Below are 13,390 nucleotides of genomic sequence, written 5' to 3'. Positions count from 1 at the left end.
TATTCCAGTGTGTGTGTGTGTGTGTGTGTGTCTTCTACACATCTGCTTTATCCATTCATCTATCAATGGACACGTGGGCTGCTTTCATAGTTAGGCTGTTGTAAGTAATGCTGAAATTAAGGTGGGGTTGCATATATCTTATTGAATTCGTGTTTTCTTATTCATGGGGTAAATACCCCAGTAGCAGAATTACTGTATCACATGGTAATTCTATTTTTAATGTTTTGAGGCTCTTCCATACTCTTTTCCATATTGGCTGCACTAGTTTGTGTTCCCACCCACATGCATGAGGGTTTCTTTTTCTCCACATCCTTGCCAATATGTGTTATTTCTTGTGTTTTTTATTTTGCCCATTCTGACAGGGGTGAGGTGATACCCAGTTCTTTTTTTGATTTGTATTTCCCTGATGATTGATTTTTAGCATCTGTTCATGTTTTTGTTGGCCATCTGTAGGTCTTTGGAGAAATATCTGTTCATTTCTTCTGGTTTTGGGATGTTGAGTTGTATTTGTTCTTTATACATATATCTTGGATCTTCTCCTATTAAGTAGGTTGTCTTTTACTTTTGTTGATTGTTTCCTTTGCGTAAAAATCTTACTTTCAAGTTTAAAAATCAATTTTAAATTTAACTTTGAGATAATTATGCTTAACAACTTTTGGCATACCCAAACTAAGTTTGCATGTTAAAACGTTCGACTAAAAATCTTGGACAACTGCTGAAGCATGTTGAGCAGAGAAGGGACATGGTCAACATTATGGCAAAAATATTCTAAATTTCAAGAAAAGTTGATTAAATAACCATGGGATTGGGGTGCCTGAGTGGCTCAGTTGGTTGAGTGACACTTGATTTTTACTCAGGTTGTGATTTCGCAGTTTGTGAGATTGAGTCTCCTGTTTAGTTCTGCACTGACTGGCATGAAGCCTGCTTGGGATTCTCTCCCTTCTCTGCCCATCTCTCTCTGTCTGTCTCAAAATAAATAAATAAACATGTTTTAATAAGCATGGGGATTGTTTCAGAGCAGAATCTTCTCAAGGGCATTTACTCTTAGTGGCATGCTGAAATCGAATTCTTCATGTATAGTTTGGATCCAGTATTAGAAATTATAAAGAAAGCATCTGAGATCTTTATGTTTAAAAAGGCTAAACAAAAATAGACTCTTAAAAATTCTTTACTTAAAATACTTGAGGGGTTCCTGGGTGGCTCAGTTAAGCATCCAACTTCTGCTGGTGAATTGGAGTCCCTCATAGGGCTCTGTGCTGACAGCTCCAAGCCTGGAGCCTGCTTTGGATTCTGCTTCTCCCTCTCTCTCTCTCTCTCCACCCTCCCCTCCCCTGCTTGCTGTCTTTCTTATACCCACAAAAATAAATGTTAAAAATTATTTTTTAATACTTGAGTTAACAAATCTTTTTTATTCTTAATTTTTTTAAAAAATTGACACTAAAACTAAACTTGCATTTAAAAAAAAATTTTTTTTAACATTTTCATTATTGGAAGACAGAGCATAATATCGGAGGGTCAGAGAGAGGGGGAGACACAGAATCAAAAGCCGACTCCAGGCTCGGAGCTGTTAGCATAGAGCCTGATGCAGGGCTTGAATGCACTAACTGCGAGATCATTACCTGAGCTGAAGACAGACACATAACCAACTGAGCCACCCAGGCCCCCCTGAACTTGCATTTTAATTTTAACCAGTTATGTTTGGTTTCTTTTAAATGTTTAATAACCACTTGGGGTTCCTGGGTGTTTCAGTCAGTTGAGTGTTCAGCTCAGGTCATGATCCCAGTTTCTTGGGCTCGAACCCCAAGTCAAGCTCTTCGCTGAGTGTGGAGCCTGCTTGAGATTCTCTCCCTCCCTCTGCCCCTCTAATCCACTCTCTTTTTCTAAAATTAAAAAAAAAAATGTATTAACCATCTGTATCTCATCCATGAATTCACTCTTCATAACCATGTTTTGTTTAGGTTATGTTTTTTCATGGTATGTGAATAAAGCTTCTATTATATAGTCTGCTATTGTTTAAATTCTAGATTTTCTTTTATTTTGTTACTTATTAGAGTTTATTTATTTTGAGAGAGGGAGAGAGTGTGTGAGCCACGTGAGTAGAGAAAGGAGCGAGAGAACCCCAAGCAGTCTTAGCACTGTCATTACAGAGTGCAATGCAGGGCTCAAACTGTGAGATCATGACCTGAGCCAAAACCAAGAGTAAGATGCTTAACTGACGGAGCCACCTAGATGCCCCAGTAGATTTTCTTTTAGTCATATTGCTTGACTGTTATCTTTGTAGAGAAACTTGAAATCCTTACCTGGTGATATCTATGTCATTTACTATATACCTTCATATTTTTTATCTTGCTAAGGAAACCTGTTTTCACGCTGCTATTATAAAAATAGTGTCTCCCTGTTCTTAATTTTATGTATGGATCCCGTAGTTCATTTAAAAATTTTTCAGTGATTTAAAATTCCATTTTTTTCTACCTGTTCATTTTTGTTGAAATTGTTCATTGACCCATTAGAGCAGACCATTTCCTTCTAAATTTAGAAGGAAAATTCCCTCATTTGTTTTTAAAAATAAATTTATTTATAAATGCTTTAATACTTTTTCTGTTGCCTATATAAATATACTATGACTAGAACCCAAATTTGCCTGCCCTCAGGGAAACCTCTCTAAGTCTTTCAATTTCTTCTATGCCCCTAAGCATGTGAAAATACTATTTACCTATACCTGCCTTTTTAGAAATTATAACAGTAATTTTGTTTCTCAGGAAAGTATTCTCNACTGACCATCAGAATGATTTAGAATATCCTAAGCTCTCACTCTTGATCCCTATCTAACCTACCTTAAGAACTGTCCATGGGGAATTTCTGTAGGTTGTCCCATTTGGACCAGGTTCTCAGAAAATAGTTGAGACTGTACTTTGTGGAGCTATTCGTAAAGAGATTATAGAGGCAGAATCATTTACAACCTGGGAGAAGACGATTCTTTCATAGATTTACTAGGAAATATTTTCCGGTTGATCTATCTTCCTTCTCTGAGAGTGCTATTCCCATGGTCAACCAATACCTTACTGTCAAAGAAAATTCTAGGTGCTCCTAGCTTTTCTTCAGCAGCTCAAACTATTGGTTACCCTCCCTCCTCTGAGAAGCTGGTGTGTTGCAGAGCTTTTGTCACACAGCTTCTCCCCATCACTCCTCAGCAATTCAGCCTGCCGCGTGTTCCGTATTGGATGAACTCATTCATGTCCATGCCTTAAGCAGTCACCAGTGTGCTGTTATTATGAAATCCTACCTCTTGTCTGTTTGACAAGAACATATAGAAGGAGCAAGGTGGAGACGAAAAATGATATTTGGAGGTGAGGGTCCAGGAAGGGCTTTGGGGAGATACTGACCCTTGAGCTACATATTATATACAGAGTGAACATCATCTTTATGTCAGAGATCCCAGAAATAGAACCAACTATGAATAATAATTTAATAAAGGAGGTTTCATAAATCACAGAAACCATCTGGTATCCGGACAATTAGCAGAATTCTTCCTTAAATAACATCCTTGCCTCATCGTGCTTATTTTCCAAAATTCTTAGAATGGTCTTTGTATTCTCTTTCCCCTGGTGGCAAACTCCTTTAGTTCTTTAAAAGGAGTCTCCTCCAGGGACGCCTGGGTGGCTTAGTCGGTTAAGTGTCCGACTTTCGCTTAGGTCATGATCTCACGGTTCGTGGGTTCAAGCCCCACGTCAGGCTCTGTGCTGACTGCCAGCTCAGAGCCTGGAGCCTATTTCGGAGTCTGTATCTCCCTCTCTCTCTGACCCTTCACTGCTCACACTGTCTCTCTCTCTCTCTCCCCCTCTCTCTCTCTCTCCACTAGAAATAAATAAAAATATTAAAAAAAAAAAAAAAAGGAGTGAGAGGAGCCTTCTCACTCTCCAAATAGAGTTAGCCTTGCTTATTAGCACACTTACTCATAGAGACCCCTCACAAATGTCTACTAACCCCCACAATATTACTGTATATTCAATTTTGCATTTGTATGATTTCCCTTACAGTGGTACTTAATCGGCTTCCCTGGTGATTACAATTTGTAGCATAATAATTAGACAAAATGCCATCTTGCTAACCTGACAGTATTTTGGACTTGCGACTAATTACTTTATCCAAGCTCACATTCTTGTTAATTTATATTAATTTATTTCAGATGTTATTAAGACTCTATACATTGAATATTCATTGTCCTACAGATTGAGTTAAACTCAGAATTAGAGATCTTTTATTTTACAAAATATGTGTCCATTGTTCATTCCTCAGCTTATGCAAAGACTTATTCTTTGCTCTTACATTCTCTCCGACAGTGGACTGTTTTTTAAATCCCTGGGGTTGTTAGTTTCCAGAGATCTGCCTGTAGCTCATGTCTTGACCTATGATCTCTCTGATCCAGTGGCTCTGTTTTGAAGCTTGTCCTCCATCCCTGTGGACTATGAGCACTCCAATCCCAAACTTGTATTGAGAATAAAATATACAATACAAAACTTTGGTGAACACCATAGAAATATTTTTAAACTTAGGATTTTGAAAAAATTTTAGACTTACTCAAACAGTGCAAGAATACTGCAGAATTTTTGTATACTCTACATTGTGCAAATTTAGATTTCTACCAAATTAGCTTGGCTTTTTTTCCCCTCTCTCCCTCTCTCTCTCTTCTCTATTTTTTCTTAGTACTTTAATAGTAATTTATAAACATGATGCCCTTTTCCCCAAAATACATTGCTATGTTTATTATAAAAATAAGGAGGGTGCACTGTGCCTGGCTGGCTCAGTTGGTGGAGCATGAGACTCTTGAGCTCAGGGTTGTGATTTTCAGCTCCATGGTGGGCATAGAGATTACTTAAAAAAATAAATTTTTTAAAAAGTCTTTTAAAAAACCCAGATGTTTGACAAAAATGCAGATTCATGACATTTTCTGCACACATAACATCTCTGGCCATACATCTGAAATCTGCATTGTAAACAAGTTTCTGGGGAGTTGTTTTTGTGCATAGTGGATGTAAGAATTACTTTTCTAAATTCTCTTATCCTCCTGCTGGAGATTTTTCCATGTCATTTGATGCTGGGTATTGGAAAATGAGATCCTGAATTTGAACGTTGAAGAACAGGACTCTGCTTGGGAATTGAGAAAGAACATGCAATACCCAATGATTTTATTATCAATAAATAGGCTTTTCTATCAGCTTGTTTGGAATTGAGAAGGATAATAAAATATGATCTTTCAATTGTTTAAAAAAAACAGAATATTGTCTTACATAACCAAAATATAATTATGAAGATTTTACATAGCCACAGGACAATTATCAAAGCTGATTTAATATTATAGTCTACTTTTTAGGTCTTATACCTAATAATATCCTTTATGGAAAAAGACAGCATATTTTTTCTTGAGTCTGAATTTAATCCAGGATCACTTATTTATAGTTATTTACTACATCTTTTAACTTGAAACTTTACAATGAAATAAGTTCTTATGAAATGTCTGAGGTACTTAAAGACTCAAAATGGATCAGAGATGAAAATGTCAGAGTTCAAGTTATGAAATCATTAGCTAAAACATAAAAACGTACCTGTAGGGACACCTGGGTGGCTTAGTTGGTTAAGCATCCAGCTTCGGCTCAGGTCATGGTCTCCTGTTTCTTGGGTTCGAGCTCGACACCGGGCTCTGTCAGCGCAGAGCCTGCATCATTCAGGTCCTCTGTCTCTACTCCCCTTGCCCTCTCTCTCCCCTCCTGAGCACTGCCTCTCTCTCTCTCTTTCAAAAATAAACATTAAAAAAATTTTTTAAACCCATAGCTGTAAATCTTTTTGAGATTGGGTTACACAACTTTTTCTTAGATAAAATACCAAAAGCACAAGTGACAAAAGATAAATTGGACTTTGTCAAAATTTAAAACTTTTCTGCTTCACAGGACTCTATCAAAGGTCAACAAACAATAAGAAAAGGAGAAAATGTTTGCTGAGCAGATGTCTAATAAGCAGCTTTTATAGAGACTATAAAAGAGAACTCATATCAGTAATAAATAGATAATCTCAACTGAAATGAACAATATATTTGAAGAGACCTTTTCCAGAGAAGACACACAGGTGACCAGTAACAAGATTTGTCAAGGATATATAGAAATTAGATCCTTTTGTACATTCCTAGTGTGATTATAAAATAGATCTTCCACTTTGGAAAACAGTCTGATTGTTCCTTTCTTTCTTTTTTTAATGTTGATTTAGGGGTGCTTGGGGGACTCAATGGGTTAAGCATCTGACTCTCAGGTCATGATCTCATGGTTTGTGGGACGAAGATCCACATTAGGCTCTGTGCTCACAGTGAGGAGCTTGCTTGGGATTCTCTATCTGCCTCCACCTTGCTCCTCTCTCTCTCACTCTGTCTCTCTCTCTCTCTCTCAAAATAAGTAAATAAACATTAAAAAATAAGTATTTATTTTCACAGAGCGAGTGCCCTTCGAGCCATGGAGGGACAGAGTGAGGGAGAGAGAATCTTAAGGAGGCTCCACACTGTTATTACAGACTCAATCCCATGAAGACATGTCAATAGAAAAAATTGTTAAGTGAATGTTCATAGTAGCATCAATCATAATTGCAAAATTGGGAACAATCTATATGTCATGTCAAATAAGTATTCCATTGCAGTAAAAAGGAATGGAGTACTGATAAGTGCTACAAACATGAATGAAAATAGGCTGAGTAAAAGAAGCCAGATACAAAAGGCCATTTATATGAAATATAAGAGGATTCCATTTATATGAAATGTCCCGAATAAGCAAAGTCTATGGAGGTAGAAAATAGATTGGGACTGAAATGAACTGAGAAAAGAGAAAAATGTGGCATGACTACTAAGGGGTTGGGGAGGGGGTGAACTTTTGAGTATACAGTAGCCATTGAATTCATACTTTAAAATGGTGGACTTTATGATATTTAAGTTATTTCATAAATATTAGATGTCAGCACAGAGCCCAAGCAGGGCTCATGACTGAGATCATGACCTGGGCCGAAGTGGGACACTTAACCAACTGAGCCACCTAGGCACCTTAACACAAACATTTCTCAGAGAAGCTTGTATGTACCGTTTACCATCTAAAGTGACTGCCATGTGGCCACAGATTCAACAGTTTACAAATTAATACATCCTTCCACTTATGAAATAATACAGTTCTCGAGAAAAGTTTTAAAATTGCGAATACTTACACTCATTTAAAATCTTTTGAAATAAGAGTTTTCATCTTATTAATAGAGTAACTTGTAGTTAAATGCAACCACATTGGGCTTTTGTGGTTTTTAACCATTCATTCAACAAATATTTCAGCTGTATTTCTGTGCTCAAGAGCCAAGTGTGCAGTAATAAATCAAACAGGCATGAAATAGTAGCTAATATTAATTAGATCCTAGTTCTCTTCTGCTATAGAAAGGTTAAGAAACTTGGTAACGTATCCTGAGAGAGTAAGTGGCAGCCTTTACAAGTTTTTGCTGTTGGTAATTTTTTTTAATGTTTATTTCCTTTTTTGAGAGAGAGAGATAGGATACGAGCCACAGAGGGGCAGAGAAAGGGGATGACACAGAATCCAAAGGAGATTCCAGGCTCCAATCTATGAGCACAGAGCCCAACACTGGGCATGATCCCACAAACTGAGGTCATGACCTGAGCCGAAGTTGGCCACTTAACTAAGCCTTTACAGTTTTTTGTTTTAATTTTGATTAAGGTAGACTTCTTAATTATAGAATATGTGCAGAGGACTGCAAAAATCCTCAGGTCACAGAATTTTCTAAAGTGAGCACCTTTGTGAGACCAGCATCTGATATTACTAGCACCTCAAAAGCACTCCTGCCCCTTCTTATACCCGACTAAAAGTAGCCACTGTCCTCTTTTCTAACAGTATGGATTTATCTTGCCTGTTTGAATTTCATCTAAATGCAATCTTACAGATTATTCTTTTGTGTTACCTTCCTTTATGCAGCATTAGAATTGTAAGGTTTATTTATGTTGTCTGTAACTGTAAATCATTCTCATTGCTCAGTAGTGTTCTATTACCATACATGGTTAAAATTGATGGAGTTATTCTTCTGATGATTGACATTTGAGTTGTTCCCAATTTGGGATAATTATGAATATTGGTGAAGTCTTTGGGAAATATAAATACATTTTTATTTGATGTATAGCTAGAAGTAGAATTTCTGCATTGAAGGGGGTGGGGGCATTGGTGTGTGCATATGTGCAGCTTTGGTTGATAGAAGAAACACACAATTTTCCAACGTCGTTATCTCTTAACTGTCACGTGAGTAATGTACAAGTCTTCCATTTGCTCCACATTCTTGTGAATACTCCATATTTTCTTTTTCATTGTAGACATTCTAATGGGTGTGTAATACCTCTTTTTAAGACTTCTTTCCAGTTTACTATGTTTAGGGTGCCCAGGTGGCTCAGTCGGTTAAACGTCCGACTTCAGCTCAGGTCATCATCTCACGGTTACGTTCGGTTGGGTTTGTGGGTTCAAACCCCACGTCGGGCTCTGTGCTGACAGCTAGCTCAGAGTCTGGAGCCTGTTTCAGATTCTGTTTCTCCCTCTCTCTCTGACCCTCCCCTGCTCACTCTCTCTCTCTCTCTCGGAAATAAATAAAACACTTTACTATGTTTCAAAAACATAAAATTTACCATCTTAACCACTTAACCACAGTGTGCAATTCATTAGTATGAATTATATTCAGAATTTTGTTAAACATATCTCCAGAACTTTTACATCTTTCAGATTTGAAAGTTTATGCCCATTAAATAACTCTCCATTTTCCCATTATCACAGCCACTGGTATCCACCATTCCCCTTTATGTTTTATGAATTTGACTACTTTAGATACCTCCTATAAGTGGAATCATACAGATTTGCTTTTGTGTTACTGGCTTATTTCACTTAACACTGTATCATTAAGATTCATCCATGTTGTAGCATGTGATAGGATTTCCTTCCTTTTTAAGTCTGGATGATATTCTGTCATGGAGATGCCACATTGTGTATCCATTCATCTGTCAGTGGACATTTCATTTCCTTCCACCACTTGGCTATTATGAATAGTGGTGGTATGAACATGCAAATAACTGTTTTAGGCTTTGCTTTCAGTTCTTTGCTTTCAGTTCTTTCGGATGTGTACTCCAAAGTGGAATTGTTGGATCACATGGCAGTTCTATTTTTAGTTTTTTGAGGAACTTCCAGACTGTTTTCTATAGCAGTTTCACTATTTTATCATCACACCAACATATGTGGTGCTTTAAAAATTTTTTACTTTGCTACATGACGAGTAATGTGGAGCATATTTTCATATGCTCATCATCTGTTTGATATTCTCTTGTGTTGAGCCTATTCAATTCTTTTCCTGGTTTTCTATTGTGTTTTTATTACTCACTTGGAGAAATTTCCTTATATTTTGAGTAAAAATATTTTGTCAATTATAAGTATTATAAATATTTCTCCCACTGATTTACTTGACTTTATGCCTTCTTAATCGCTTGCTAGTTAATTTTTTTTAAGATTTTATTTTTAAGTAATCTCTATACCTAACGTGGTCTCACATTTACAACCCTGAGATCAAGAGTTCTTTACCACCTTAGCCAGGCAAGCGCCTGTACAATCCAACTCCTTAATATTTTTCCTTACAATAATTAAATTTAGTAATCTATTCTGTATTGGTTTTACCTACTTCAAGGTCATGAAGATATTTTCTTCCAAAAACGTATTGTTTTAAGTTGCGTATTTATATCAACAATATAACTCAAGCTACTTATGCAGTAGGGTCAAGATTCATATTTTGCCAAATAGATCTCTACATAATACCATTTATTAAAAGTTAATTTTTTATTGCAATGCCAAGTTATGTACATATCTCCTGTATTCTCCATTGATCTCTTTATCTATCATTGTACCAGTACAAGATATATTTGTAACAGAGATCACTTTACCTTCATTCATTTTCTTGGCCCTTTCTTTTGCATTTCCATATGAATTTTGGCACAAGCTTGTCAATTTCCACCCAATACAAAATAAACTCTGATAATAAGATGTGCTTGGGATTGCATCAAATCTGCAAAGGCATTTGGGGAAAATTGGCATCATTACAATCAATAGTGTCTATTCCATGAACACGGTACTTCTGCATTTATTGAGGTCATCTTTAAATTTCTTTTAATGTTTTATAGTTTTTATAAGCTTACATAGGTTTAATGCTTGTCTTCCTCCATTTAGACTGCTATGAGAAAACACCAGGCTGAGTGGCTTCTATACCACAGAAATGTATTTCTTCCAGTTCTGGAGTTTGAAAGCTCAGATTATGATGCCAGCATGTTTGGGGGAGGGTCCTCTTCTCTTTGTGTTGTCACATGTGTGAAGGTATTAGGGAATTCTGTGGTGTCTGTTTAATAAGACCACTAATCTTACACATGAGAGCCTCCCCCCTGTGACTTATTTACCTCCCAAAAGCCCTACCTTGTAATACTACCACAAATGGGATTCAAGATTTAATATATAGATTTTGGGTGGTCACAAATATTCATTCCATGGCAATACTTAAGCAGCATATTGATCCTACATCTTGAACTTAGAAACTCCTTATGCTTGATTTTCTGATGTTCACTGAAGGACATTTGGAGATCTGAGCAAAGCACAGATAACCATGAATAAACAGTATTTTAGCATTTCCCATACAAACAGTAGATCAATGTAACTTTGCTTGACAACTTGAAAATTATCTGGTATAATGTTGTTTATTACAGTATATATTATTTTGTATTTGAGCTTATTTGAAAGCAAATGTATTCTTATTTGGCTGTAAAAGGACATAAATAATAGAAAAAAATTTTAATATAAATAATTGTGTTTAGGGGGAAGGTCCTAAAGCCAACTCTACTCAAGGGATGCCTTGGTAGCAATGATTGTTAACCATCTGGAGTGACAGAAGAAAGTGATATTGGGTAACTAACATCTTAAGAAGTTTCATCTCAAGTTAATGTAATATTATAGCAACAAAAATGGGATAATAATTTTGCTGTTTGTTGCTCCATTTTGGTCACAGGGGTGGGTTCCTTTATCCTTTACTGATTTTGTGCTGATTAATGTGGTCAGTGTCTCTACCATGTAAATTTGTTATATGGAAGGAATTTTAAACAGAATTGGTTGGTTTTATGTCAACATTTTTATGTAATGTTTTGGTGTGCACTGGGACCACTGAGCAATATTTTAAATACTTTTGAGGCCTTTGTAGCACCCCATGGGTACGATGTGCTGTAAGATAAATCAAGAATTCAAAATTAATTGTTGTATTTCGTATATGCCATGTCAACTGAACCACCTTAATCTTACGATAATATGGGTATGTTAGATCTTTGATAGCAGGGAAAGGTCACAGGAATTTTAGGACCATCACTTTGTATATTAATTATTCTGATAAAACCATTCACCCAAGGAAAATATCCATACCTTTCCTCAAATGCTAAATTTCAGTGCTGAAGTCCATTCTCAATATTGGGAGTCTTTGATTATTTGCATCTAGCTAGATTTGTCCTGTTGTGGCATTTGTTGAAGAGCAGAGCAGTTAAGTTTTTTCCAGGGAATCCTCTGTTGTCTATTTTGCAATACTGTATCAACAGTGAAATGAAACAACAGACTGCTTTGGTCTACTTTTACCAGTAATAACCACATACCACAGACTCCTGTTCTCCGTGTTGTTTGTTAGTCAAGTAAACTGGGATACCCCTGAGTTGTGTGGACGCAGCTATTCTAAAAACTGAATAAGCTTCAACCCTTTGAGAAATAGTAATGTTTAAAAATACCTGAAATGCAATAACACAGAGCTTTGAAAACAATATCCATTGCACTCAACTTTAGGTTTCTTGTTTTTTATAAATAAATGCATTCTGCTTTTCCAGGTTTTAAGAAGAGGCAGCGAGGAAGAAAAAGTTCTATGTTTGGTTCGGCAGCGTACAGGCCACCATTGTCCAACAGCTGTGATGGTGGTGCTCATCATGGTATGGGACGGCATTCCTCTCCCCATGGCTGACAGATTGTACACGGAGCTTACCGAAAATCTAAAGTCCTACAATGGTCATCCCACAGACCGAAGATGCACTCTGAATGAAAAGTAATCAAATCTATTTTTTTAATTTTTTAATGTTTTTATTTATTTCTGAGAGAGAGACAGCGTGAGCATGGGAGGTCAGAGAGAGGGAGATCCAGAACCTGAAACAGGCTCCAGGCTCTGATCTGGCTGCCAGCACAGAGCCCGATGCGGGGCTTGAACCCACGAACCACGAAATCATGACCTGAGCCGAAGTAGATGCTTAACCAACTGAGCCACCCAGGTGCCCCAAATCTATTTTTTACTGCATTCCTGTTCAGATCTCTTTTATATAATATTAAATTGTTACTTAACTACCAACTACGTGTATTATATGGGAGAACAGAAGATTTGAATCCTAAAACTGAAAATAATGAACTTTTTTAAAGGAGAAATTTGGCTTCATAGTGAGTTGAGACCCTTTTAGGATATTCTCCCTCTACACCCAACATCGGGCTTAAGCTCACAATCAAGAGTCTCATGCTTCACTGACTGAGCCAGCCAGTCACCCTATCCCCTTTCCTTTATAATGAATTATATCTACTTTCTTATGTGTCTGTATTTTAAGTAGAATTAAAGAACATTTTTCTCTCTTACAAGTTATACAGTAATTTACATGTTTTCTGTTCTTGTTGAAACCATAAATTTTTAAAACATGAACTTGTGATGTATTTAAAATTTATGCTCATTGGGAAGCCTGGGTAGCTCAGTCTGTTAAGCATCTGACTGAGGCTCAAGTCATGAATTCACGGTTCATAGGTTTGGACCCTGCTGTGGACTCTGCTAATAGTGCAGAACCAGCTTGGGATTCTCTCTGGCTCTCTCTCTGCCTGCTCACATGCACCTGCGTGAGCTCTTAATATAGAAATAAAGTTTAAAATTGATGCTAGTCAGCACTCTCAACAATAGCCAAAACATGGAAAGAGCCTAAGTGTCCATCAGCGGACGAATGGATCAAGAAAATGTGGTTTATCTATACGATGGAATACTACATGGCAATGAGAAACAATGAAATCTGGCCATGTGTAGCAACATGGATGGACCTTGAGGGTGTTATGCTGAGTGAAGTAAGTCAGGCAGAGAAGGACAAATACCATATGTTTGCATGTTTAGGAGGATTAGGAGGAATTAATGGAGGACCGTGGGGGAGAAGAAGGGGGGAAATCATGGGGGAGAGGGAGAGAGGCAAACCGTGAGAGACTCTTGAATGTTGAGAACAAACTGAGGACTGATGGATGTGGAGGGGGGA

General features: G+C 37.0%; 1 protein-coding gene across 5 annotated transcripts in view; it reads left to right on the top strand.

Annotated features, from left to right (window-relative positions):
* The window catches only part of TET1 (tet methylcytosine dioxygenase 1), a 121,482-nt gene that overhangs the window by 85,881 nt on the left and 22,211 nt on the right, over nt 1-13,390 (top strand). For all 5 annotated transcript variants that reach the window (XM_077778527.1, XM_077778526.1, XM_077778525.1 and 2 more), the window contains exon 6: nt 11,954-12,165. In XM_077778527.1, the coding sequence (XP_077634653.1) occupies nt 11,954-12,165 (212 nt within the window). The remainder of the gene's footprint in view (nt 1-11,953; nt 12,166-13,390) is intronic.

This window comes from Crocuta crocuta, unplaced genomic scaffold, assembly GCF_008692635.1.
Source record: "Crocuta crocuta isolate KB4526 unplaced genomic scaffold, BGI_CrCroc_1.0 scaffold167, whole genome shotgun sequence".
NCBI lineage: Eukaryota > Metazoa > Chordata > Mammalia > Carnivora > Hyaenidae > Crocuta > Crocuta crocuta.
This window is presented reverse-complemented; position numbering and strand designations above follow the sequence as displayed.